At 40.8% G+C, this 27,500-nt stretch overlaps 3 protein-coding genes and 1 non-coding gene across 6 annotated transcripts in view; 2 read left to right on the top strand and 2 right to left on the bottom strand.

The window, feature by feature from the left end:
• LOC138037722 (L-threonine 3-dehydrogenase-like) overlaps positions 1-7,269 on the bottom strand; it is a 9,564-nt gene extending 2,295 nt beyond the window's left edge. The window contains exons 1-7 of one of the 3 annotated variants that reach the window (XM_068883631.1): positions 6,986-7,269; positions 6,653-6,815; positions 5,702-5,914; positions 4,833-4,965; positions 3,952-4,004; positions 3,287-3,322; positions 1,921-2,065 (exon numbers count right to left, since the gene is read on the bottom strand). In XM_068883631.1, coding sequence (XP_068739732.1) covers positions 1,921-2,065; positions 3,287-3,322; positions 3,952-4,004; positions 4,833-4,965; positions 5,702-5,914; positions 6,653-6,815; positions 6,986-7,176 — 934 coding nt within the window. In that variant the 5' untranslated portion in view covers positions 7,177-7,269. The remainder of the gene's footprint in view (positions 1-1,920; positions 2,066-3,286; positions 3,323-3,951; positions 4,005-4,832; positions 4,966-5,701; positions 5,915-6,652; positions 6,816-6,985) is intronic. The other 2 variants (XM_068883633.1, XM_068883632.1) reach the window with 2 other exon arrangements.
• Positions 7,270-10,127: 2,858 nt separating this feature from the next.
• On the top strand, positions 10,128-17,847 carry LOC138038596 (uncharacterized). The gene is made up of 6 exons (XM_068884567.1): positions 10,128-10,862; positions 10,935-10,973; positions 11,069-11,168; positions 13,561-14,363; positions 15,633-15,722; positions 17,633-17,847. The coding sequence occupies exons 1-6, from the start codon at positions 10,835-10,837 to the stop codon at positions 17,737-17,739; spliced, it is 1,167 nt and encodes a 388-aa protein (XP_068740668.1). The 5' UTR covers positions 10,128-10,834; the 3' UTR covers positions 17,740-17,847.
• On the top strand, positions 12,296-12,369 carry Trnaa-ggc (transfer RNA alanine (anticodon GGC)). Its single transcript has one exon. It is a non-coding gene; the product is annotated as a tRNA-Ala (tRNA).
• Positions 16,797-27,500, bottom strand: part of LOC138038593 (alpha-N-acetylgalactosaminidase-like) — a 17,419-nt gene continuing 6,715 nt past the window's right edge. Inside the window, exons 8-14 of the mRNA XM_068884563.1 lie at positions 26,123-26,182; positions 25,730-25,831; positions 23,081-23,155; positions 22,617-22,681; positions 21,221-21,272; positions 20,994-21,110; positions 16,797-19,973 (exon numbers count right to left, since the gene is read on the bottom strand). Coding sequence (XP_068740664.1) covers positions 19,830-19,973; positions 20,994-21,110; positions 21,221-21,272; positions 22,617-22,681; positions 23,081-23,155; positions 25,730-25,831; positions 26,123-26,182 — 615 coding nt within the window. The 3' untranslated portion in view covers positions 16,797-19,829. The remainder of the gene's footprint in view (positions 19,974-20,993; positions 21,111-21,220; positions 21,273-22,616; positions 22,682-23,080; positions 23,156-25,729; positions 25,832-26,122; positions 26,183-27,500) is intronic.

The raw sequence follows: 27,500 nt of genomic DNA, 5'->3' as shown, positions 1-27,500 counted from the left end.
GCAATGGTAAAGCAGCGCTGTATATCGTTGCTTAAAAGCTGCGACTGAAAAATACTTTCGAGGAAAAGTTTGGAATGTTTAAGAGCGACAAAGCAATGCTCACGCAGCGCTGTACATCGTTGCTCAAATGCTTCGACTAAAAGATCAATCGTATGTAAAAGTTTGCAGTGTTTAGCAACGTAAAAGCAACGCTTAATAAGCAGCTTTGTGCATCTTAATTTGCCTTAACGTCAGGGCTATACATGTAACTGAAAGATATCTATAATCAACGGCTGTATACGTACGTAAGGTATATCCAGTCTTGAAGGTTATAAAACTTCGACAACTCAAGTCACAAATACATTCTCATTAAAATGTTGTATTCTGTAGAAAATTGCGATTTCAAACCTCGTACTATATGGCCGGAGCTTATATATAAGCCCAACATGTTGATCGATACAAAAAGGTTTCAATGTCAAGGGAAATCGACGCCAGCAATGCACACCACGATTATTTCGCATTTTCGGTCCGAATGGAGCGATAGTTTTAGCGACCCCCTTCAGCGACCCGCGATAAGACTTACGATTGGTCACCATTGTGCCCATTGACCAATCGCGGGTCGCTAAGCGATCTTCCAACGGTTTGAATAAAGAGAGTTGTGAACAAAGCATCATTTGATGGCTCTCGAAGCAAATGTTTGCAGAGTTTGGCGGCCCTTAAATCCTTCTCAGTGTACAAGAGGCTCAAATAAAGAAGACGAATGGGTAGCGGAGGAATCGTCCGTGATCTACGTGGAATTTCGAGGCAATCGAAGCCTTGGGAACGAATTTATGGCCTTTTTCCTTGAATGATTCCGTTCGGCAACTTCGTCTCGGTGCCCAACCTTGGGAAAGAAGAGGAACCAAAAACCACCTAAATCGCTCTCAATCGACCCAGAAACCGTACCAGAATCAAATAAATATAAGACTGAAGAAAGGTAATGTGTTTTTTTATTTTAAATCGTCAGTAGTTTTCAGAACTTTGAGGAAAACCGTTTTACCGATACGAATCCTTAGATTTCTACTCTCGCATAATATAGCACTGTACGGATACTCATATATCGAGCTTGGGCTACCTATAGAGACACATGAAATGATCAGAGAACTGCAATGTATTAAATCAGGTAGCTGTGTGAACAATATCATCTTTCGTGACGGCTTTAAAGAATCCTGCTCGCATCATCATCAGTTAATGACCCCGTTAATGTAACAACGGAAGAAGCTCTTTGGGTAGAATATTTTTGTACATTATATAGCTTGCCTGTAACTCCTCCGCTATGCAAAATAAATTTAATTGATACTCTTGATACTTTTCCTTGTACCCATTTTTCGATTGATCGGCTTGTTGTTGGTGGCCATTAAATTAAAAGGCTTCTCAAGGTACCTTTTCTTAGACCAAGAAAACCTCTCGCATCACGCGACATCCTACCTGCAGCGTTAAAGTAACGCGAAGCTATTAAAGCAGCTCTCTTGCAACACATCTGCAACGAAAGGGTCGCTAATGCATCACCGATGCAGCGACCATTCAGACGCCCTGCAGTGGTTAGCAAACAGTCTCCTCGAGCAGCGTTGGTGAGTCGCAAAAGCAGCGCTGCTAAACGGTTGTTTGTTTCAAGTTCAGCACGTCCTGCTGCAGCGCTTAAGTGACTTTGAGATGTCTGACGCGCAGTCATTTTTCGAAACTCCCGCAGTGCTATCGATACAGCCATCATGCAACCTTTCTGCAGATATAAGGGCAACGCTGGTCAGTCGCTAAAGCAGCGCTGCGTAAAGGTCGTACGTTTCATATGCATGTATAAGGCCTATTGAGACAAAGACAAAGGGTGGCCTTACTAGATCCGCAATGAGTCCGAAACAAATGCTGGCTATTAGCAGGGTGCTAATCACAGTATTCTGATCTCACCTTTGATAGTAATGCACTTTCTGATAATCTGCTCGCCTGTGAGATCCAGCTTTGAATCTGGATGCACCATGCCAATCAAAACATATAATCCCCCAGGTCTAACCAGCGTTATTCCTTCACTTATGACATCACGGACACCACAAACCTGTAAAACACAAATGGAAAAGTCTGTGGGATTATTCCAAAATGGTATCTGAATGGATACAAAGTTTGGAGACAGATCACCAGGTTCTGTTTCACTGGCAGAGAGGGGCATAAATTTTAAGTTTCCTTCTAGCCAGTCCCTGTTACTTTTCTGTCCCTCTGGGGCATGAGGTGTTCTTTTGCCATAACCAGAGCTCATGGCGTAGAAGTGCACTGTCAACACAGAAGAAGGCAAAATCCATAATATTATTGATAAGGTCTAACTGGACATACCTGCTAGTTGAGCTTGAATCCTTAACTTGGGTCCTCACACTGTCATCTCAGTGGACAATTGTGTGGTTAAAAAGGAATGGAACAGGAAGTCTGTACTTCCACTTCCACTTCCCTTTATCTCCCAACTTTGCAATCTTTGATCCTCTTTTGGCCGAGACCCCACTTAAGTCCAAGATTACTCCTAATTAGATGCATACCCAATTTAGACATGCAAAATGAAGTGTCCCTCTAAGTCTAAGCCTTCGCTACCTGGGCTATTTCCAACAATAAGGTAAGAGTAAAGGTTAGCATTATTTTTAGCTTAGGGTAAATGAAACTCTTTACCTTTACTTGCAGACCAGCATTTGGGAGACACTGTAACATTAATATTTTATAATTTCTGTATTTCTGAGACACAAGTGATGTTGAAGTTGGAGAAAAGAGCAAAGGAGACACTGTGTGACGCTCACTGAAATCCATGCGTATCTAAGTAGGGTCAATCCTGGACATATCTGCCAGACCCTTTGAATTGAAGATATCCCTTCTTTGCTCTATCTCTTGTGTCTTGCATACAATTTTTTATTACACATTTTCCTTGAGAGCCTGCCACCCCCCCCCCCCGGGGGGGGGGGGGTACTCGATGTATCCCTGGTTGGGGAGGTGCGGCACAGCCACTCATACCCTGACCCTGTTTAAGACAAACATCGCTGATTTTCCTACCCATTTTAAGACAGAATTTCGATTTTTGATACCCTGTTTAAGACATTTAACCCAGTTTAAAACAAAAATTGATAAATCGATACCCTGATTAAGACAAAAAATGATAAATTCGATTCCCCCCCCCACCCCCCCGGGCTGCCACCCTACAGTATTTCCCCCTCACTCTGCCTCTCACTCAAATTGAAACTTTTTGAGCATCACAACACCATAAACTTAATATAATTTGTAAACTACATATACATGGATTTACCCTGGTCCCAGAGGTTTTTTTTGAGCCACAATAGATCTGCAAAGCAGTGAGAAAGAGAAAACCTCTGGTTACCTTGGACTTGAATCTCACTTTCATGCAGAAGCTAACTGTCAAATGTGTCAAAGTGATAATTACAAAAAGGACCAAATGGCAATCATGCATCCTCTAGGTATGAAAAATCAAACGAACCAATCATACTGATTTGCGTGTTTGTAAAATATCAACCAATCCGAGCCGGAGGGTCAGATCCTGACCCTGACATTTGCATGAAAGTTCCCTTCAAGTTTTCCAGTGTTGAAAAAATTACTGCCTCAACATCAAGAAAAAGATTCTGGTTGCAGATGGTACTCACCCACCAAATTCATTGTGGGTACAGTAAAAAAGTAAAGGTACATGTGTAGTTTTCCACTGACACAATTTCTGAATCACAAATCTACCACCCCTCAGATTTCTTGACAGATTGAATCCACTCATTAATGAACAGCAATCTTGTATCTTACAATAAGGCCAACTTAACTAATCAATGATCTAGTCCCCAAACCTAGTGTCATTGTGACGGCTTGGTGGCTGTCAATTGATTGCATTCTGTAAAAGCAGTGTTTGTATTGCCGAGAAAACAAAGTAACTAATCACCTTGAAAGCAAGAAATGGACATTATTATCTACCTCTATTACCACATCCACAGAACTGTCTTCTGGGCCTTCTGAAGTTCTCTGGCCTAAAAAAAAATTGAGCTAAAGATTGAAACTAAAACCTTAAAATTTTCAGCTAATAGCAGATAAAACGTAAATATTTATGTGCACAATATTATTTTCTGGCCATTTTCCAAAATGTTCACAACTGCCTCATGGAAGCAAGGAACTAATTTGTAAATTAATATCTTTGTCAACAATCACAGCTTTACAAGAGATGGTGGCCTTAATCTTAACCCTTCTAGCAGCCTGATGATCAGTAGTGGAGAGTCAGTCCAGGCAAAACAAAAAAACAATTTCTGAACATTTACATTCATTTGGGGATTGAGATGATCAAAGGTTGATGGCTCTGCCTCAAAAAACCGCTTGCTCAGTCAGAAACCAGAAGTGGAGGAATCAACTAATTTTAGATATTACTGCAGAATTAGCCATCTAATGGAAAGTAGGCCCATGATCCATGATGTGAAGAGGGGCACAGCCAAAGGGATGCAATCAGGCCACAAGTAAAAGGTGCCATACAGCATAATTACTGTTACAATGAACTAAGTTTTAATGGGCTCACATTAGATATTTTAGGAGTTGTGCAGTAATTTTTTTGAGTCCTGGAAAGGCAAGGGAAAATATATCAGCAATGATCAAAATTGTCAGGAACTAGGAGAAATCAAACCATGGCCACTGAATATTATTCCACAACAAATTTAACTCTCCCGAAAAAAGAAGGCTTGACGATGACAACAACAACAGGAAATACTACAGCTTTCTAGGTATTACTCTCTCATATTTTCAAACAATGCTATGCAATTGTGGATTAAATACATCATATGTCATCTCATTTTGACACTATGTAGACATACCTGCTTGGAGAGGAATACCTCCAAATTTCTGAACCATATCTAGTCTATCCACATTAACATCAGAGCAGAAAACCTTGTTGAAGCCAGCCTCACGCAGTAGCACACAACCATAAATTCCTAGCAGACCACAACCCTAAAGATTCAATAAACAGATAACTAAATTGACAAATTTGCTTTAATTTGAGGAATAAAATACAGAAATACTCTAGGGTCATATGCTCTAACATTGCCTGTAAGAATAATTTTTATGAATCAGATTAGCATTCATAATCAGTTGCAAGTAACAAGAAGAATCAACTAATTAAACTCTAATGTCTGGCGTATAACAATGTTTGTTTATTAATATTAATTTAATATTAAAATTAAGTTTCAGGCTGGAGTAATGTACAGAAGGTGTAAAATCATGTCTTTATTTTCCTGTCACCCAGTAGAAAATGTGAAAGTGCAGCTGCTTGCTAAAATTTTCTTCTATTCTTTTTCTCCTAGTTTTCATCATTCCTTTGCCTTGTTCTTCACAAGGTTGTAAATTTGCAATCCAAATTTAGCGATGACTGACGTCTGGAAATATTTTCAGGAATCCACAAAATGAGATGAAACAGTGTCCCCTTCCCAGTCTGCTCAATGAACTTACATCCGTCTCAATACACAGGTGATACCTCAATCAATGTCACAAATTGTTTCCAAAACTCTGCTCCTCAAGTGAACAAGAACATAAAATACTACTGCCAACTTTGTTTTGGTAATATTATAAATTGGGTCCCATGTTTTCATTTTCAACTTATATGACTATTTGTGATGTTTTTACTATTGAATTGATTGGTATCCTGTGTCATACATTTCTGGACATAATTTAGTGGACCTCGAATTACCTGGATAAAAGCACTTGTCTCACGATTACTGCCTCTGCCATTTAGCCCTGACACTGCACTTATCATTGTTGCCAGTGCACAATTGATTGGAGAAGCTATTCTGTCTTGCAAATGGTCAGGAACTTTTACGACGTGTGTTCCACTGTGGATAATGATGTGTGATGCATAACACCCATTCAACTCAGAATTCTTCATTATTGCAGCATGGCCATACTGTATGCGGTTAATAGCAAATAAAACAGCAGAAACTTTAATTTTAACACTCCTTCCTCTTCTCCCACTTCTTTTGTTAAATTTAGCGGTTAGCTCATTTGACCTCGGGGTCAACTCTGCCTAGCCTGTTGTAAGTTACAAACTTGCTAATACCCTGAAAAAGCATGTCCTATAAAATTAATATTTTGTCTCCTGCCTCAAACATCAACCTGAATTTAATTTTGAACTAAAATATAATCTGTACCACTGAAACGTTACTCCATCGGCACAACAACGAGCAGGTACAAAACACAGGTCACAGGTCTTCGACCAAATGAACACAGAAACAACCCTAATCGTTATACCAATGCTAACATTAGGCTTATAGAGTGGTTTTCAATTGAGTGTCGAAAGTAATTAGATAATTACTTTGGTTTTGCATTACTTCACTCAGTGATTGGTTCAAATGTCTCGCGCCACTTTTTCAACCAATCAGAAGTGAAACCAAAACCAATCGTAGCTCGCGCGTGCACATTTTCCCGCGCTTTGTGTCGGCCACGTGTAATTACTTCTTGGTTTGATTGGTTTACTGGATTGTCTCCGTCCTTTTTGATTAGCCAAAGTAATTACTTTGGTTTTGGTTTTACGACACTTATTTGAAAACCGCTCTAAAACTTTAATAAATGTTTAGGATTCTTTCTGTATTGGTAAAACAATGACCTGTGACCTGTGTTTTGTACCTGCAGCACCACGACTCACCTTGAACAAAGACAAGCATTTCTGCTGAAGTCCATCTTTACAGCGCTCGCATTTGCCACAACAGTTGACGACATGAAATGTCAATCTATCACCTTTTTTAAGTCCACTATCTGCAGGGCGTTTGTGTTCAATCAATTCTATGACACCTTCATGTCCAAGAATGCTAAGGTGTAATAAAGAATTGGAAGTTTAAGTATTGTTACAAACTGGCATCACTATCATCCCGCGGTTAAAGAGACCGGAAGTTAATTTTCAGCGGTTGGGGCAGGTGTCACTTCCGGTAACCGTTCTTCGAAGCGAGGAAATTTCAGCGTCCACTTACATTTAACTTACCTAGGGACTGCTTCTTTTCTCCGTCCGCTTATGGTGTGCAGATCTGATCCACATATAGTAGCCATTCGGATCTTTCCCAGGATTTCCCCAGATTTTAGCTCTGGGATAGGAACTTCCTCTTGGATCAAGAAGGGATCAACATGGCTCCCAAGAAAAACAACTCGAAGGGCTCTGTTGCTACCTGCGAACATGTTCTTCACTACAGTTATGACAGTGAAAAGGGTCTCCTCAAAAAATTCCTAACAACGTATAAACGTGAGCAAACTAATTGTCCATTTTGTGGATAGAAGGTAGGCCTGGCCAAGACGTTGTTCTGCGTGTAGCCTGGCGTCTAGTCACCTTAAAAAATGGTGGCCATGATCAACCACACGCTTTTTGTTGATTTTGTGAAGAAAATCCTTCCTTTTATGCGATGATTAGGAAGATTCAAAACCTACTTCTTAAACACAAACTAAAGCCGAATGCATCAGATGTGTTGACACAGCATTTAAGACAAAGAGGACTACCCGAGTGGACTTCATATTTTGTGTCATACAAAGATGTTATAAACGACAACTTTGGGATGTCACATTTTAATTGGCGAGTGGATGGCCAAAACTACCATATTCTAAGAACTGGATGCTTTCCTTTCATCAAATACCATTGCTCTAAAAGACCGTGGCAAGATCTGAGGCAAGAGAACACAATTTTCACCCTGCTCAAAATATTGAACCTGGGTATTCCTACCCTGGCATATGGCTTGGCTGCCAGTTTTCTAATCAAACACGAAGAAACGGTCAAAACTAGTCGTGGAGACGTGAAGATATATTTTCTAATGGTAGAGGAGAAGGGTGCTATGTTTTGAAAAGAAACAGTGGGGTTTAAAGAAGTTTTTGTGATAACAGTGAGTATAAATTATCCATGAGTCACAAGAACAAACTATGTCATTTAAAAGCTGGCTGCAAAAAGACGCAACATTGACCAACAAATCTTGTGTGCCACATGCTGCGTCTGTTTATGCACCCTCTTGTGTGTTGCTGGGAGTTTAAAAAAACTCATTAATAATTCTTGGTTCTAACAGCCTATCAAAACACCGATAAAACGTCACGTTAGTATTCTTTATGTAAAGAATACTAATTAGGCATAGCTTGTTTTTCTGATATGCTAATATTCTCCTTTACAATTTGAACCATTGTTCTGAGTCCAGAACTTTTTGTGTAATGTTTTTGAAGTTGTTCAAAAACCTCGCAGCACACATAATTTTTTATCGGGTCTAAAAACACTTGGCTGGGCCTAGTGTTTTTAAACCCCAATAAAACACTGCTGCTCGTTTTCGTATTCTGCTGCTGAATTTTCCAAATTGAATTAAGAACTCCCAAATTATACTTCTTTCCCTCTCGTATCAGGGATGCGCAATTCTCTAATGTTGGATTCATTTTGCACAACTCTCAGAACAATGTTATGGTCATGCATTTGCATAACATATGGTTTCCACATAGTGATGTAACATTTACTTTGCATCATACTGGGTGTCTTTTAAAAGTTACTGCAAGTGCCAGCATTTGCGTTAGCTTGTTAGTTTCAATTTACAGTGTCCCCGATTAGTGCTCTACGGGGCTAGAAGATTCAACACTTAAATTCCTTTCCTTTCCTTTTTGGGAGGCAAGTGCCCGAGTACCCAAGAAAGAAAGAAAGAAAGAAAGAAAGAAATAACTTTATTTAACGAGGGTAAAGACATTGATTACTGGTCACCCAGTAGTTTTCATAATGGCCCTCCAATGAAATGAACAATGAAAGTAAATCAAGTCAAATGTTGGTTTTTGAGGAGAGGGGAAACCGGAGTGCCCGGAGAAAAACCTCTTGGTGCAGAGTAGAGAACCAACGAACTCAACCCACATATGGCGCCGAGTCTGGGAATCGAACCCGGGCCACATTGGTGTGAGGCGAGTGCTCTCACCACTGCGCCATCCCTGCACCCCACCAATGTATCTCGGGTTTGAGTCACACATGGGTTGAGTTTATTGGTTTTCTACTCTTTTCCAAGAGAATTTTCTTTGGGTACTCTGGTTTTCCGCTGTCTTCGCAAACCCAACCAATGATTTGATAAGAGTTGATTGATTTCTGTCCAGTGTCCCCAATAATATTAATGCCTCAGCGCTAAAATACATTGTCACTTAAATAAAGTTCATTATTATTGAGCAGGCACTAAAGGCATTTAGTGAATTGAGTGAATGCATGCGAGCCACTCATGTTGAAGTGGGGTTCTTTAGCAAATCCAGAAATTTCAATACCATGCAAAATTGCGAGAACCACAGTCTGTGACAAAATTCGTTGGAACAGTACATGAATACACAGATCTGAAGCTTATACGGCTCACTCTTCCCTCACAATGTTGTTTGCACGCAAGTTTCTGAACCCATTCAGTAAAACAACATTGTGGGAGGGGAAGGTATTGCAAAGTGTTTCAACAGTTTTGTCCAAGGCTGCAGTATAAAATGGAAAAAAGCTGGTGATTAATTTATCTCAAAAGTTTGCACGGTGACCTGCATTGAATTTTTCTTTTTCTTTTGCATCGAGCATTTAAGTTTAATTAACATTAATTTTGACAAATTATAAAATGAAATAGATTGTTCTGTTATTTAGTTAAATTTGCAAAGGAAGTGAACATATTGCAAGGTGTCGAAAAGGGTTGCAAGAAAAGTTGACTTTTTTGTTGTATCAAATAATGAGACCGAGCGAGGAGATTTTGGAGGGGGTGACAGCTTCTGTAAACCCTTTTTAACAATTTTTACAGCATTGTCTGGCATGATGAAGAGAAGTAAGGGCACTTATTCCAGGATGCCTGGCTACATTTGTCTTCTTGTAGCAGTATCATTTCACAAGGAAGCGAACAAAGGATGCCATAACTGAAAGTGAACAACTACTTTTAGAAATTGTTTTCTTAAACCTACTTATGTTTAGAATAGGTTTCTATTTCCGCCTCATTTCAAAACTTACTTTTTGTTAACATAACTGGAGATTTTATATATCGATTAGCCAAGTTTACGAGAAGCCGTTCTGAATAAAGATAGAAAAAACAGTAACTCTCAAAATTAAAAGAGAGTTCATTCCAGCACTCGGCAAAGTCCCTTTTTGACATTTGGCTGTTTCTGCTTAGGTGGCCTCATACACCACAAGCCTTTTTAGAGACATCATCGCCCAGCCGGCCACTTCTGCTGGAGAGAACAGGACAGCCACAACACCGGGGACTTCATTCCCTACTCTTCTCGAAAAGTGTGTGGTTTCTTTAACGTCCCATAGGGAACTTATTAACGTAAAGATATTTGTGAGCCGGGGCCAACAGTTTGCAGTCCTTATCCGAGAAGACTTAAAAAGTCTTACATCTTTTTACAGTTTTTTTTAAAGATCCTGAGTGTTGATCCGGCCGTAGTTCGAGCCCGCGACTTCCCACAGCATGACCAACTGAGCCACCGGTGCGCGGTTCATCATCGTCATTTATTTGCCTTTATGTGTTTTACAAATTTTTAAAAAAGCATACAGCAGGTTGTTAGGCGAGGAGACCTCAGAAAACCACCAGGCTTATAGGACAACACCTAATAGGCTTATAGCTTATAGGCTTATAGGACAACACCGTTTATCCGGATTCATGAATTGTCAGGTAGTCTGGTATCTAAGTCTTGGCTTTGGCGTCTGAAATTAGTTATTGATCTTTCATTCAAAATTACTTCCGGGTTGAATCTTTCGCGCGCGTTGCGATTGAACTGCGCAAACGAGAAAGGCCTGGCCGTGACTATACAGACGATTGTGACGTAATCAATTGATTAATTTCCTGTCAGTTCCCGCGAAAAATAAAAGACTTGAGTTGATGACATGGATCCCGAAGAAATTAAAGTTGTTGGTGAGAAATCAATCACGTTTCTATAGTTTTTCGTTTTAAAGACGGTTAACAACACCTTTCTTTTAATTCTAGTCTACGCGGCTCGAAATCTGCAACCGAAGAAAGGAGAAGGTACGAAATTTCTCGACCTCGTAATTAACACCAGTTGTTGCTGTTCTTTTGATTTCGATTTTGTCAGCACATCTTTGGGTGCATAACTTTTTCAGGTGTTTGCAATGCTTCCGTTATTTTTGGTGTTGGCAAGGATAAATACCGAACTGAGTTCGTACACGATAACGATCCGAAGTGGAATGAAGAAACTACAATGTGAGTTAATGGTATCCCTTAGCTTAGATTTTCGTAAAAAAAAACCACATTCTCAATGAACGAAGAAATTGTATAAAACGCTGCAGGGTTTTAAAGTTCTAAGCCGATTTATGGTGGTGTTTGTACGTGATTTCCAAATTGCCTCATCACTGCTTGTATAAAATGTTTAATTGAAAGCTTTTCCACTGTAAATAAAGTTCTCTATTGACGTCAACTTTTCCCAATTAAACAAAAGTTTTCCGTACAAACTTTGATTTAAAGAAATGTCATACTAGTTTATTAAAGTTTGTAAACAAATATTGTTGAGTAGGATTTGTCAAAATGTCAGCAATTTAAGTTTGAACTCCTAATGGCCTCTATTATTTATGCGATATGTGTGCAGTTTCTGTTAGCCCGCAGTCGGAAATGGAGTAACTTCTTATTTCCATATTTCATTTATCTCCGACCCAAACAAGAACATCTGCCGTGCGGTATAAGAAATGTCAAACCATGGTTTTTGTAGTTCATTGCCAATGTTATTCCTTAGTTAACCTATAGACTGTTTGATTTTAATTTGTTTTGAAGCTGTGTGCATTTTAGGATATGATACCTGCAAAAGTTGTTGCAATGGTCATCAAAATTTCTATTATAATTTATTATTTGTGTAACTGACGCTATTGCTCGTCACAACTCGATAACGTTGCTAGTAGCACGTCTTTACATAAGTCGTAGGAAGTTCGCCATTTCCGGGGTCGAAACTGACTGATTCTCATTCACATGACAGATAGAGGTCATGTCAATTTGACTGTCGAATAGACGGAAATTGGAGTGAGCATGAACGAAAGGAAAGCCAACATCCTCTACTGGCTTATTACAAACTGGCAAAGGCAACTGAATCAACCACCGGTTATACGTGAAAAAGATTTGTGAACCAACGTTTCGAACGTGAGCGCGCCATTTGTCAGCGTGGATTCACGCAGTTGGCTTGATTGCAAAAAATGACGTCCATAACTGCGAGGATCATAGCTTCACTTGACTTCATATGATCCGCAGTTCAATATATGATTCATTTCATATATCATTTCGTTCATTGCTTCATTCATCTCGGAAACATTTGAACCCACAAATGGCAAGCTTCCAACATTAGTGGCTTTGTAGCTCAGTTGGTTAAGAGCGTCGCACCGGCATCGCGAGGTCACGGGTTCAAACCCCGTTGAAGTCCTGAAAATTTCAGGCTTCTCTTCGGAGTTTCTAAAAATTGCGTTCATAACTGTGACGATCATAGCTACACTTGATTCTAATTTCTGGGGGCTGATCTCCTTTATGTGTGCGTAGGTCTTAGCTCTTCTTTTTAGTGTTTTTGTGTCTCTTTTGTCAGCTCACTAATACAAAAGCCTCCCGACCATTGTCATGTAAGATCTTAATTTCCCCCATTCACTTACATTAATTTAAAGCTCAGCAGAGACTGGACTGCAGCTCCTTCTCCACGAAACCTCTTAGAATACCAACTCTATTCATTTAATTCAATGAAAGGGAAGGATACCAGAGCCGGTTATCCCCATCGAGGGTATTCGCCCGCAGCCTGATGTAATTGACTGAGAGTCGATTTTGATGAGGGAGGAAAATCGGAGTACCTGGAGAAAAACCCTGGGAGTCAAATTGAGATCGCCTGAAACTTTAGCCCACATACGACCTGTGGCCAGAGTTGAACCCGGGTCACAGAGGTGGGAGGCGCGGTTGATAACTGCTAAACCATCCTGGCTCCCTTAAAGGGAACGGTGAGTGTGACCTCCGGGAAGGTTCTCGCTCTCTTTGTTCGTTTGCTGCTTACGTCCGAATTCTTCCTTTTCTCCTCGTACGCCTCCAGTTGCCCTTGTGCGCAAGTCCAAAGAATTCGTAGTTTTGCACCATCGTAAAGTCCTTCGCGATTTTTCGATCTCGTTCACGTTGTGCAATATATGCGCTAAAATACGCTTTGCACGTGCGGCACGATTATTTTTTTCTCTGGTAACCAATGATATTAGGCATTTTAAGGTAACGACAACGCCAAAAAGCAAGAATATGATTGGTCAAAAAAGGGAAAATAACCGTGTTGCACGTGCAGCACGAATTTCAGTGCATTTCCTTGCCCTGTTCCTCAAAACAACAACCTATAGGCAACAAATTTCAGGTTTTCGAGGCAACGTGAATATACAACAATGACCCACTCATTTTCTAGGTTAACTTTTCAACCGTTCCTACATGTACCCAGTTACAGGATAGCTCGCCTGTATTGTGCAATGTGAACAAGTTGGGATAATGGCGAGATAATTACGATAGCGTTAAGTTATATTTTGGAGGAACGTGTTCGTCGATGTTACCGTTGTCATGCTTAATGAAAATCCTCTATTGTCTTTCCTTCTTGTCTTTCCAGTACAGTTACCAAGCCAGCACCTCTGATTTTCACAGTGACTGACCGCGATGATTCTCTTGGCACAGTCACTTTACCCCTGGCGCAGATTCCATCTGTCGCACATCGTAGACGATGGATGCCGCTAACAACGAAAAACGCTCAAGCGAATGGAGATCTGTGTATAGACTGCTGGGTTCTCTCCTTCAAGAAAGCAATCTCTACGAGCGAAGGGGTAAAATGGAACAATTTGCTATCCTTTGGACTCAAAAGTGTTGCAAAAGAACGTTCAAAGAGAAGAGCTTCAATTGAGGCTGCCTCTATTTCTTTGAAAGGCTCGCGATCAATAGAAAATCTGTACACCGCCTCTAATTTAACACCATCTTTACAAGAAGAGAGTAGCGGAAATCTGAAAGCGGTAGCCGGGGGTTCGACCTCCACATTATCTCCCCCAGCTTCTCCGTCTACAAGCTCTACAAAGTTAAAGTCATTTCCACTTTTTAAGCCGCGCCTTGCTCCCACTCTTGGCCAGGTGTTGTCCTCGAGCAGCAACCCCGAGATTACGGGGATTTCTCCCAAATCCGGGCCCTCCTCCGGGGGAACAAGAATCACCATTCGTGGATGTAATCTGGGCAAATCAAAAGAGGATGTCACCTCTATAGGAGTCAGTGGATGCGACCTCCTGCCAACACTTGAATATCACAGTCCGGCCAAGTTGGTCGTTTGTACAAAGCCTTGGATTGGATCTGGCCCCATTGTATTGGAGACAAAATCTGGCGGACGAGGAATATCTACCCTTATTTTTACGTTTCAGGACAGACCATTAGGTAGGAAAAAAAATTATTATTTGTCCATGGTTACCGGTAGTATTTTTTTAAACAAGGAATTAAGAAACAACGACGCTTACGACAAGGCTTTTACACAAGAATATTGGGTTAAAGAGGAAAAATGACGGTGCTTCACATGCGGCACGCCTGGCTATTGGTACAAGACTGTCGTGATATTGCGCGGTCGGTAGGTTGGTTTCGCAGTCGGAGGGGGAGGGGGAGGGGGAGGGGGGAGGAGTGCGCGTCGGTTTTGCTTTTCATAGCGGAATGAATATTGGTCTTGCCTTGGATGGCAAACTTTTAACTCCAGTGATCTACTTGCTGATCTCTTTGAAAGGTTCTCCATTGTTATAAAAAAGAAAAAGGAATTTAAAATTTCCTTGAAGCAAAATATAACAGTAAAACTCACCAGGCTACTTAAATGATTCAAAATTGTGGGATATTATTCCCGTCTCAGAACCACATAGTTTACGAATGAGCTTTTAAAAAACCCGTCGATACTGCGTAAAGCGGCTCAGGGTTCTGTCGTAATGTAGGACATTTCGAAAAATCCTCAACGATTACCTATTAACACCTATTGACTACCTCAGTTACTCTCCCGGCGGGAGACGCGGTGGCCTCGTGGTTGGTGTGCTCGACTCCGGATCAATTGGTCCGGGTTCGGGTCATGGCTGGGGACATTGTGTTGTGTTCTTGGGCAAGACACTTTACTCCCACGGTGCCTCTCTCCACCCAGGTGTATAAATAGGTACCGGCGAAATGCTGCGGGTAACCCTGCGATGGACTGGCATCCCATCCAGGGGGAGTAAAAAATACTCCTAGTCGCTTCATGCCACAGGAACGGGGATAAGCTCCGGCTCTGATGGGCCACTTGGCTCGTAAACAGACTTAACCTTTTACTCTCCCGGCCTCAGATGTTCGAAGGGTGGATAGCGCTCTCCATTGCATAACTCAATTGATTTTGCTAGTGTTTACCCGCTGGATAGTGATTTATCCGGTGGATAGCGCTATCCACTTTTGAACAACCGAGTCCTGAAAAATAAAATAAGAAAAAGTCTTCAGGTTATTTAGATCCAATCCGTGCTAGTGTATTATTCACGTTTAAACACCACCAATTTGAAAATTAGGTCTAGAATTTCAAGAAATTCTCGAAAAAATGAAGACGCTTTTTGTTAATACTTCATCCCTCTCTTGTCAACAAAAATTTATCCCGTCAGGTCTGTTTGCAATATCCGATCGTTAATGTGAACCTCATTTAATTTTTGACAGATAAAGCAATAGCTATCTTGGATAAGAAAGGCAAAGTCTCCCGTGGTGAATTGTTGTCAGAAATAACGATGCTAAAAGAAGAAATTGTCGGTGAGTGCGAATGTCTTCGCTTTAGTTCTGTTGAACTGTTGTCAGATCAGGCAATCACAAAGCAAATAAAATACAACAAGCGCGGGAAAACGCCTATGTTGCGTTTGCACCTCATTGGCCGAAAACGTGGCGCAAGATTTAAACACTGAGCCAATCACCAAGCGTAACAGTGCAAAAGCGAAACAATCGAGGATTTAGGTCCTGGCTAAACGAGGTAACAATGTTGCCCGTAATGTTTTCGTGGTGGCTCAACGCACAAGCAAACAAAAGGGAAACAAAACCTCATTTGTTCCTTGATCAGACTTTTTTGTTCTCTCCAGAACAGCTTCTCTCGTGAATTGATACGGCAGACCCTTCCCCTTGTGCTTATACTCTTCCCCATCGATCTTGAACTCATCTCCTCGTCTATTTTCAAATAAGCGAGTTCCTTCTCGTCTCAGTCCATGTAATCACTGCTTGATACGTTAACGAATGCCTCCACTTCCTCGTCCTTCCAATTCCTTTCGTAATGTTTGTTTTTTATACATTTAGTGGTGTTTTCTTGACTGACACTAGGAAGTTCACTGTCGGACGCCATTTTGAATTTTACGCGGGCTTCGCAGCGAACAGCCGTTCATAGGTAACGATGTTGCCTGAAGTGGCCAAACGAGGACACATCGTTGCGCGCAACAAAATGTTTCCGGGTGAATTCATAATGTTTCCTCGAGTGGCGGGAAACATCGTAGAAACATGCGCGAGCTCTATTTATTGCCTCGTTTAGCCAGGGCCCGGTTGTTCGAAAGCCGATTAACTTAATCCAGGATTAGCGTAAACTTTTGTTTCATGTTTTCAACTTTTCGGTGAAACTTTGTTTTCCTTACGTTTGTTTTTCAAGATTGACGTCTCCTAATGTAAAGTTTGGTCGAATATCAGCGTTGACCAGCTTTTGGGAGTAGAGAAATAAACTCCTTGGTTAATTTTAAATCAGGGATTAGCGTTAATCGGCTTTTGAACACCCGGGCCCAGGGCTTTACTGTCGTGATTGAATTGGAAACCGCTCTAGGGGTTTAATCAACTGCCAAGTTACACAAGCCTTGTCAAGACAATTCTTTATTTACCACATGAAATACATTTTCTCTTTTTATCCTGGGTCTTCTCCAAATCTTCCTAACTAATTCTATGTAAAGGGGGGCTATCTCATGGCATTTTGGAAAAATCAGTCTTTGATGAGTTTGATTAATATGCATGATGATGAAATGGGACGCCGGCGAACGCAGATGTGAGATGTTCGCTTTTCTGTTGCTACAAAAAGGCGATACCATTGTAATACCAGAAAAAAAAAAGGTAAATTAAAGTAGTGAAACACCATAAAGGAAACTATGGTAAAACTATGATAAAAAAAGCTAGGTAGTCACCGATCGAAGTAGTAGATACCTTTAGATTCTAGGACGAGGACGAGAACGAGTACGAGATTTGGCTGCCCATTTTTAGCGCAAATACTTAAAAGATTTATAACCCGGAATTATTACTTACTCTTTGTTAGCAGTGTAGATTACTCAGTTATTCTTATTACTGGTAGCTGAACCTTTTTTTGCTGATTGAAAAACCCAAAACTGCTATAGTGTTGTTGAATTGTTTTGACACGACAACATTTTTGCAAAACCTCGTACTAAAATGACGACGGTATCACGTTTTTCCCGCCAAAATGACGCTGGTTTGCGCGCGCTCACTGTTGTTCTATGAGAAAATCTCGTACTCGTAGACGAACTCGTCCAAGAATCTAAAGATCGAAGTAGTAACTCCAAGCACGAGACGGTTAACTCATACAATACTGCGACCGGAAGTTGTCCCAAATCACCGCCGACATTGTCTGATCTTTTTTTAGATTCTCTGATAGATGACTTCTAACTCTTTCTTTTTCTTCTTTTCAGATCTTAAAGGTGAGAATCGCTCGTTAAAAAACTACATAGATCGACTAATGATTATCCTGATGGAAAAGTTTCCAGCAGTTTTAGAAAATTTAGGTTCCTCACCTTAAATATTTTTCGTGAATTGTGAAAAAATAGAGATTTTAAATTGGTAGAAAAAGAGACACTTTGCCGCCGTCAAAATAAAAGAAAATTTTAATTAAACTCAGCGCCATTTTAGAACGATGTCTTGATTTTCGTCCCTTCCATTAAGACCCGAACTCGTTAACCGAAGTATTTTTTAAACGGTGACGCCACGAAGATTTAATAAGTGAAAATATCTGCTCCGCGTGCAGCATCGGCTTCGTACATTTTCTTTTTGTGGAAAAGAAATAATTTAAAAGAGTGCATATGTTTAAAGTGAATTTGACACTTTTTTAATTTACTCAATGGAAACATGGTTTTCTGAGATAAAACACAATTTTCCTTCCGTGTCCTCTCGCCTTTTAAAACTCGGAATTTTCACTTCCGGTGGGGTACAAAACTGCGCTGGTAAGGAGCCTGGGGATAGCAGAACTGTGACGTCAAAACCAGAATGAAAATTTTCCAGGGCCCGAATTTTCCTTTTTTTTTAGATTCAGAAGTTGCTGAAACTGCTTTTGTGTTGAGTTGTATTTGGTTGCAGCATTGAAATTTGACAAAAGAACGAAATTTCTAACTCTAAAATTTCCTGCGTTCTTGTTTTTATGTCAGGTCTGCTATCCCCAGTCTCCTTACTAGCGCGGTTTTGAAAATTCCGAGGTTTTTTTAAAAGGCTAAAGGACACGGAAAGAAAATCGATATAAAAATTTTCTAATTAACAATTACATTATTCGCTCTCGATTTCTATAAGGTGATAGTTGATGAGGCCGAAGGTTATTTCTTGACGTATTATTACACTTCGAGCCTGAAAAAGATCGCTCGGATTGAATTGCCATTTAAAATCTAAGTTGTGCGCGCGAGCGCATCAGCTTTTCAATAATTTTCAACTTTTTTGAAAGTCAAGAAACCGCAAATGTCCTTCGCTTAGACTTCTCAGAAATTTAATTACCCAGTTGCATCCAAATGTTCCTCCAAAACTTTGGAGAAACGAAAAAAATGTCGTTATTTCCAAGACGACCTCCAGCCACTGCACACTAATGGCTGATAGTGTTCAATGGCTCAGCCAATCAGATTACAGCTTTTGCATTGGTATACTAGTAGAATTCTACTAATTGCTATTATCTCAGACAACCATGATCTTTCGATTGAGTAAATTAACACTTTAGAAATTTAGACGAGAAAGGGGAGTCAGAATTCATTCTCCATCCTAACTGCTATCCCATTCTTGTCAATCGAGTTTTTTAACACGTTGCCAACATTTTACGTCGCAAACAGGATAGTACGATTTGTATATGTAATCGCATGGGCACGAGGGCAATTAAGGATTAATTTCACGCGTTTTTCAAAGTTTTCACAAAATTGCCTGAGTCGCGAAGCGACGAGGGCAATTTAGAAAACTTTAAAAATGCAAGTGAATTTAATCCTTAATTGCACGAGTGCACATTGCGATTACATGTTCATCACATAAAGGGCAAAATCATTGAGGGAAGCCCGTTCAGTGCCGCGACAAATGGCAATCAACACGCTCCTATTCGGTTAAAGTTCAATTCAATGAATCTTTGCTGTCAACAGAAAGAGCGCTTAACTTGTATTTTGTATGTGGACAAAAAGGTAGTTTAATCTGGAAGAAGATTCTATGGAACTGGATAAGTAACTGTTAACCAATCAGGATCAAGTTATCATGCCCTTTTGATTACCAAAAGTGCCCTCGTTGATTAAGAAAAAAAATGCCCTCTGTCTCAGCCAATCAGCATTCAGTAATTTTGCCCCGTATGTGATAAATATTGAAACAACGTTTGAGTGGTATTGCCTTAGCTCTCGCTAAAGCTTTTTATGGATGCGTTGCGCAATGGGTGAGCATTCCCTTGGAGGTAGAAATTTGTTTCTCTGACGGACTTTCCCCTGCTTCAGAATTTGGAAATGGCGCAGGTATACTGACCGTGCGCCCCCTACAATGCGCCTGCCTCTACGCGCTGTAAGCTTGCGCAGTGCTATAGTAGAAATCAATTCTAATTCCGTATTCAATCAAAAGCTAATGAATTAGACAAAACGCTATATATTTATCATGATGCGTCCAAGCTCAACGCCGAAAGGGAATAGGGAAAAGCTTCAACATAACCACTCCCGTTGGATTCACCTCGATATTGAACGCGCCCGCATAATATCCATAGAATTTGTGATCAAACAAGTCTCTTACACCAGCTGCGTGGGTAATCAAACCAACCTATAGTAATGGGACATAAAAGTAGTAAGTTTGGAATTCCCACTATTAATATATTAGCTGATCAAGGCATGCAGAGCAGGGATGGCGCAGTCTAAGAGCACTCGCCTCTCACCAATGTGGCCCGGGTTCGATTCCCAGACTCGGCGTCATATGTTGGTTGACTTTGTTGGTTCTCTACTCCTCACCGAGAGGTTTTTCTCCGGGTACTCCGGTTTTCCCCTTGACTTCATTTGCGTTAACTGTTAATTTCAAGTTACAGTGTCCCCAATTAGTGCTCCAGCGCTAGAACGACTAGACACTTAAATAAAGTTCCTTTCCTTTCCTTTCCTTTCCAAAGGGAGCCTCTAATCTATATGAGTCAACTCTCAGTTGCCGAGTAAATTTATTTTTAAGAACTGTTTTTTTCCCGCGAAAAGTATCAATTGACGCTTGACGCTGAGATAGCTCTTTTCTGATTGGCTTTTACAACAGTAGGCGTGCGGAATCTCCCAAGGGAGGCGTTCTATAAATAAATCTACACGGGGAGAGGGTTGACTCGAAGACGAAGCATGGGAGATAGGGGGGTTCCCCTTGATGAACTCCTGGGGCTCGTTTCTCGAAAGTCCCGAACACTTTTCGGGACCGTAAAGCCATTTGTGAAATTGCCAACCGCTTGTTTTGGAAAGCCGATCTTTTAACGTGTTTTCAAGATAACAAAAAGAAAAATAACTGTGAAGTTTGAAGACTTAAATCTTCTGCTTTCTTGAGATACAAAGGGAATTGCGACACCCGAAAATAGCCCGTAAAGTTTCGGGACTTTCGAGAAACGCCCCCCCCCCCCCCCCCCTCCTTCCCGGGCAGAAATGACGTTGCATTGGGTATTAATCCAGCAACACCAGGCTCACCTGAGAAAACGAATGCATCGTCTTCATTAGTCGTCAATTGCGGTGCGCCTCGGAGATGACTGGGTCAACCACCATTTGTGTCAACATAACATTAAGAGCACTACTATCAGCATTGTACTCAAGCAGATCAACATACCGTGGTAAAATTTGCCACCATCATTTGAGGCTTGTCAGCGTTCCGGTTGAATAATAATACAGCGAGACAGTTCTTTTCAAGAGGGCGTGTCCACACTTCGTAATCATTTTCGTTCACCTGTAACAAGGCAAGGAAAAAAACACACGTGCTGCGAGTTTTATCTAAGCTGCAAAAGTTGGCCTCATGTTGGACCAGACTCTCCACAAAGAATAAAACGTGATACAAACCACTCGACGGCCCATTTTTCCGAGCTTGTCCTGATTTACAGCAATCACTTCTCTAAGAAAGGAGAGGTCATAAAGACCATGTTAATCATATTTTACGCAACCTGGTCCCTCATTTAAAGGCACTTGCTTTTTACTACCATGGTCTGGACCGTAAGAACGTTTCAACCACTGAAGTACTGTTAAAGGGGTCCCACGGTAAGCTTTCAAACGCCTGTCTGGGTCTTAGTTCCCGTCCACACTAAGCCTACCTTTTCTTTTTTTGAAAACGCACGGAAATTTTACGTCCACACTAGCGTTTTCTCAGTGCCTTTGATCGTCCACACTAGAGCATCGAAATAAGACACATCCGTTTTTGTCAACAGGCTTTTCTCCATATTGCGCATGCTTAAACTGAGTCCACGGTCCTTTAGCAGAGTTTTTCCGTGAAAAACCTTTCGAACAGTCCATAAAACGCAATTATGTTTGCACATACGAAGCACATAAGGCCCTTCACTAAGGCGGCCATTTTTACGCCGAGCTCTAAACTTGAGCCCGCGATATGGTCACGTGATACTGGTCACATTGTCATACATGGAGGGGTGAACGTATGTCTGGACGGACGGTCGCATGATGACGTTATAGCTAACACCAAAATTTCTCCCATCGATGGGTTACCATATTTTCTTAATCATGGTGCTCCGCGCGCGCGACTCCGCTGTAACCGTGCTGCACTTAGGATGGCACTAGATATATCGAGGGAAGTTCTGTTTTCATTGACGTTGCCGTCGTCCTTGCGACTGGGGAGCTTAAGCACGCCCGTTCTTGAGAGGCGGACGGCGACCGGAAGTGAATATTTCGCACGCCAGGATAGCGGTCTCTCCCAGCTTTTTAAACTTAGGGTATCTAATAGTGAAAAGATACTTAGCGATACAAGGGAAAACAGCTCACTTCCGGTTGCCGTCCGCGTCTCAAAAACGCGCTTGCTTAAGCTCTTTATTAAACTCCCTACAGGACGTTTTCAACCAACCTCCAGAGACACCAATAACAACAGGGAAATGTACGACTTCTGGTGGACGAACTATAGGAGCTAATGAGAGATCTTTAGCTTTCGTCCACTAATATGGCTGCGACGACGTCACGTGAAATCCTCCTATTCGCTCTACTTACTTCAACACTTTGTTTAAATTTATTATACAGAGTATTCAACCACGTGATCGGCGGTCATGGTGATCAAACCGAAACAAAAGAAAAAATATTCTTGTACGTTTAATAAGAGTTTTATTCCCGGAGGATGAGTTTGGGAAACCAAGCGCAAAACTAAAAAACGGTTTAAATAATACATTTAAGAACATGTCTGTTTTTATCTTTATACAACAAAGGCATGATTTCTAACAACTCCAAGCTGAAAACTTTGTACCTGTTCAGAAGGATATCTTTGGCTTTTGCTGAAATAGACCTTAAATCATTGGACATTATGAGCGGCTGTAAGAAAGAAGACAATGATTTCAGAGCATTGATTGAAATGAATAAGTAGGAGTGGGGTGCAGGGATGGCTCAGTGGTGAGAGCACTCGCCTCCCACCAATGTGGCCTGGGTTCGATTCCCAAACTCGGCGTCATATGTGGGTTGAGTTTGTTAGGTACTCCGGTTTCCCCTCTCCTCAAAAACCAACATTTGACTTGATTTGTGATAATTGTTAATTTCAGTTTTCAGCGTCCTTAAACAGTGCTCTAGCACTAGAACGACTAGACACTTAAATCATTAAAGTTCCTTTCCTTTCCTTTCCTTTCCTTTAATAAGCAACCAAAATGTCTTACTGAAGCACCAAAGGTCACCAAGAAACTTCACACAGCTTTTAAGGTCGAGGGAAAGAAAACTTACCGCAGCTAGAATTGACCAAAGAGCAAACTGAGCTTTTGACTGTTCATAATTCAAACCAAAATCACCAACCACAAGCTGCAAGAAAAAATGCACCATTTATCATGGACTCAATCAAGATTTTACACGGCATCGAACAGAACGTTCAAACATGTTTAAGGGTTAAGACAACTTCCTTAAGCAGTGACACAAGGTAAGTCTGAAAATTTAAGGGTTGAAGGAAATATGAACCCATGACCTCACAGAGGTGGCAAAGATAGTTTGGCCAGACAACAAGCTGACAACCCTAACGATTCGAGGCCGCACGACGTCAAGTTATTTGTTTCGGTCATTGATATCTTTATACCTTTACTGCAAGGGCCTGGCTAAACCACGTAACATTGCTGTAGAAACGAATTCCTTGGTGGTTAAACTACTGGGAAGTAAGAAAATTGTCATCCTGCTCAGGTGGCAAAACAAGGAAACAATGTAGTACGCAGGTGCATTAGTAGGAATGTCCTCTCAGGAGAAGTCTGGGACTGAAGGTTTATCTCCCTATGAGGTTTCCCTGAGCGTGTTAAGAAATGGCCATCTCAGCTACATTGTAAGAGGAAACGAGGGATTGGCTAAAACGAAGGGCAAAAAGTGGTTCGTGACTGAATTAGCGGCTTAAGATTTGCTTTGTTATCTCATATTTCTCTGACATCGGGTAAATTACATAAATAGGCCCCCTTTTCATACAACGTAATCAGAAATTGGATCTCCTCATATTTGCATTACCATTCCTTATACCCTAATCCTTTCCTTTGACCCGAGTCCGCTGTTAAGATTCTCTGCACCACAATGTCCCCCATTTGGCTTCTTTTTCGCCTCGACCGTTGCTAGGAAACATGTTTGATGTGCAGCACTGGAAACTAGTCAGCAAAGTTTCGCAAGAGGCTAAATGTTGTCCAAACAAAGTTCATGTCCGGGCAGCAAAATGTCTTTGATAAAAGTCAGAAACATTTTTTGCTTCCGAAACACAAAATTTGTTTTTGCGACATATGCGCGGCTAAACTGAGAAACATTTGTGTCCGCAATAACGTTTCCCAGTTTAGCAAGGCCCTAATTCGCAACGGCCAATCAAGGCTGGATTCATCTGATCAAGGGCTATTTTCTCCTTTGTATTTGGCGACGCATCAGTGAGGAGGGGGAATAAAGCGTCCCAAGACCCATCAAATCACCCGAAGCAACACAGAAAATAAAAGGTAAGTGAACTTCATTGACCTGACTGTCAGTAAAACGGTTTTTGGGAAAGAAAGGCTGCCATTTGTAGTTTTTATGGAAAATTTCTTGGATGAGTTGGCCTGTGGCTTGACCCACTGAGTTCAAGGCCTGTAGTGTAATAATTCAATTTGTGGCCTCAGTGTGACATGCGTGAATGGAGTGGAAATGAAAATTGCCCTAAATGACAGTAAAGATAACAAAATGAGGCCCGTAAGATTTTGATTACATAAATCTTGTGGAAATAGGATCAGGCGGGACATCCTACTTTGAAGAAGTCGGGTAAGCTACATGTATTCCGAGGAAAATGGCCTGCTTAAAGGCTCACATTCAACCGACAGGTTTTTCGATCATTCGTTTTGTAACGTAAAGTTCGCATTGCTTAGAGCGAGTTTCAATCGAGTGTCGTAAAACCAAAACCAAAGTAATTAGTTTGGCCAATCAAAAAGGACGGAGACAATCCAGTAAACCAATCAAAACTCGAAGTAATTAGACGGAGCCCACACAAAGCGCGGGAAAATGTGCACGCGCGAGCCACGATTGGTTTTGGTTTCACTTCTGATTGGTTGAAAAAGTGGCGCGAGAACTTTTAATCAATAACTGAGTGAAAACCGCTCTATCGTAGCGAACTAATTGGATGAATTTCAGCTTTGGCGGGATTTTCATATACGAAAATTATTCCACGGCACGCAATGCCAGTGGCCTTAAGTTGGCCAATCACAGCTGCACAGTATCTTCGTCTTTAGATGGTTTGCACATTACGTCATCGACTCCATTGAAATTTGTCCAAAAGCTTCGTTTCAGCCTAAAAACGCACCATTTTGCGAAAACTTATTTTTAGCAGTATTTTGAGTAGTTTTGGAGCCAATATCCCAAAATGTTTTTCATTCAGTCGATATTCGAAATTTGTCTCTCACTAGCTCCTTTTGTTCGTCCACAAGCACAATGGCGGATCTAGGAATATTCTAGGGGGGGTGAATTGAAAGAATCGAAATATATACTCTGACAAAAGTCCAGATAGATTAGGCTGCCATTTTGACTTTGCTCATGTTTTGCATTAATAAAAAGCTCACGTCAGGTAAACAGTATCTGTTCCAAAAAAATAAAAAACAGAAAAATAGAAATACTCTGTTACAAAAGTGGAATATAAATAGATTTCTTCGTTATTTTTATGAGCCGAGGAAATCAGATAGTTGGGTGGTACCTTAATACATTGTATGCGAAGAGAGAGGCCGTCCAGATTTGAAATAACTTGCATATTGTCAGATCGTAAATAATTTGTAAATTTATTTTATTTATCAACCAAGAAAATGGCTAGCCACCCTATTCAGCCCTCCCCCACCCCACATCATTGTTATCTGTATCTCAAGAGATTGGTTGCAAACCATGTATAAACTACCATGTTCTTACCATATCTGGATCATTCCAGTGCCCAGGTCCAGCAGCTGCAATGTATGTGTCTTGATTCTCAGCAAAGTGATCCACAATATTTAATACAGATGACCATGAATCCTGAGGTTTGACAGAGAAAATGTTTGACTGCAAAGGTGCGTATGTGTAATCAATGTCAGCAATGTGATTTTGGACCCGAGTTGTTTCGTCACATCAAGTCGAAATTTTGGACAGTAAATGCCGCCTTTGATAAATTAAATAATAATTACACTTATTATTGTTCTTGGTATTAACATCATTATAGTTATTACCTTTCGTTCAAATTAGAAGTGCAAAGTTCAAGAAAATAATATTTTAGGTTACTAGATGCCCCTCAAGAAAACTTACTCAGCATTACAGCTTAAATCAAACCTGCACATCCTTATAGTTCCGCCAAGTGTTGCAACTTTTGGCAATGGCATCGTAATCAGGCTGCAAAGGAATGGCATTGAATACAATGTAGCAATATTGCTGTTCACACTCAAAAGCCTTCCATTATATGATAAACCGAGAATGTCGAAACCAGTTAATACAATAATTTGCCTTTTGCAGTGCCCCTTGAGGAGGGTACGAAAGTGTATTCATGTACAAAAATAGAGCATTACAGGTCATTAATGTAATCGCAAAAGCCAACTGTGCAGTGCTGGCTGACAGTCACTTATGTCAAGAAATACAACAAATTAGATGCACAGAGAATTTGATAACCATCACAAAGTTTTCCTCTGAGTCCAAATACCAACCACACAAACACAACAAACCACTCAGCTTAACGGTTGCTTTCAGACCCTTTCAGGTTAGGAATATCCTCAGCTGTTTCACATCACGTTCAAGTAAAATTTTCTCCTTTAATTAATTAAGGGAGTAATATTAAAGGCTAGGGACCCACTGATCGTCGTTCTGGACACAAGTGATGTTGAAGTTTTGGAAAAAAGTACGGAAAATAAGTACATGTGTTATTGCGATGCATATTTATCAAAATCAATATTCATCATATTAGGTACATTACTGGACATATCTGAGATCAGTTAGATGTGCATCAGACAGCCAAAGGCCAGAGGTCACAAGTGTGAACCCCAAGCAAAATAACTGAAGATAAAGTCTGCCTATGTAATTTCATTTGCAAATGGCTGGACTCTCGAGTCTGCTGGGGATAAGGGCTATAAACTGTAGGTCCCACCTCACACCACACACATCCGTCCTTGTAGGAGCAAGGATGGCACAGTTGGTTAGTGCGCAGTCTTGGTGCAAGACATGCCGAGTTCGATCCCTGCATCTCACGTCCTTGTTTTGACTTCTTTCCTTTCTGTAGCTTAAGTAGCTTTAAATATCAGTAAAACAGAGCACTGAGATGGAGATGGGGGAGTAAAATGAGCGAACCGTCGATCTCAGGTTTGTCAGTTGAATTACTGTTACGAGTTATCGATATTAATATGGTTGCTTTACTTTACTTTACAACCTCAGATTGTTTATAAACCCTGTGGGATGTGGAAAATGAATTCACAATGTTGTGGTCTTTCCCTGTTCTCTCCAAGAAATGAGGTTGCCTTGGCATGATATCTAAGAAGGCTAAGGGTTTTATGAAGCCAACAAACAAGACACACCTATAAGTCAAGTTGGATTTGGAATTATGAAGATGTAGATGAGATTTCCAGAATTTAGTCTAAGACTTTTTTAAACCAGTGCTTTTCAAAGCTCAACCAGATGCAAGCCTTGACTTTTTAGGCTGAGTGAGCTACATTGATTTTCAAAA

Source organism: Montipora capricornis, chromosome 2 (genome assembly GCF_036669925.1).
Source record: "Montipora capricornis isolate CH-2021 chromosome 2, ASM3666992v2, whole genome shotgun sequence".
NCBI classification, from domain to species: Eukaryota; Metazoa; Cnidaria; class Anthozoa; order Scleractinia; family Acroporidae; genus Montipora; species Montipora capricornis.
The sequence above is the reverse complement of the archived record's forward strand: the minus strand, read 5'-3'. Positions and strand labels throughout refer to the sequence as shown.

Coding starts and splice junctions, on each gene's coding strand:
- LOC138038596 (XM_068884567.1), top strand. CDS start 10,835: ATGGATCCCGAAGAAATTAAAGTTGTTG. Junction 10,863..10,934: donor CGAAGAAATTAAAGTTGTTG/GTGAGAAATCAA, acceptor TTTTAATTCTAG/TCTACGCGGCTCGAAATCTG. Junction 15,723..17,632: donor GCTAAAAGAAGAAATTGTCG/GTGAGTGCGAAT, acceptor TCTTCTTTTCAG/ATCTTAAAGGTGAGAATCGC.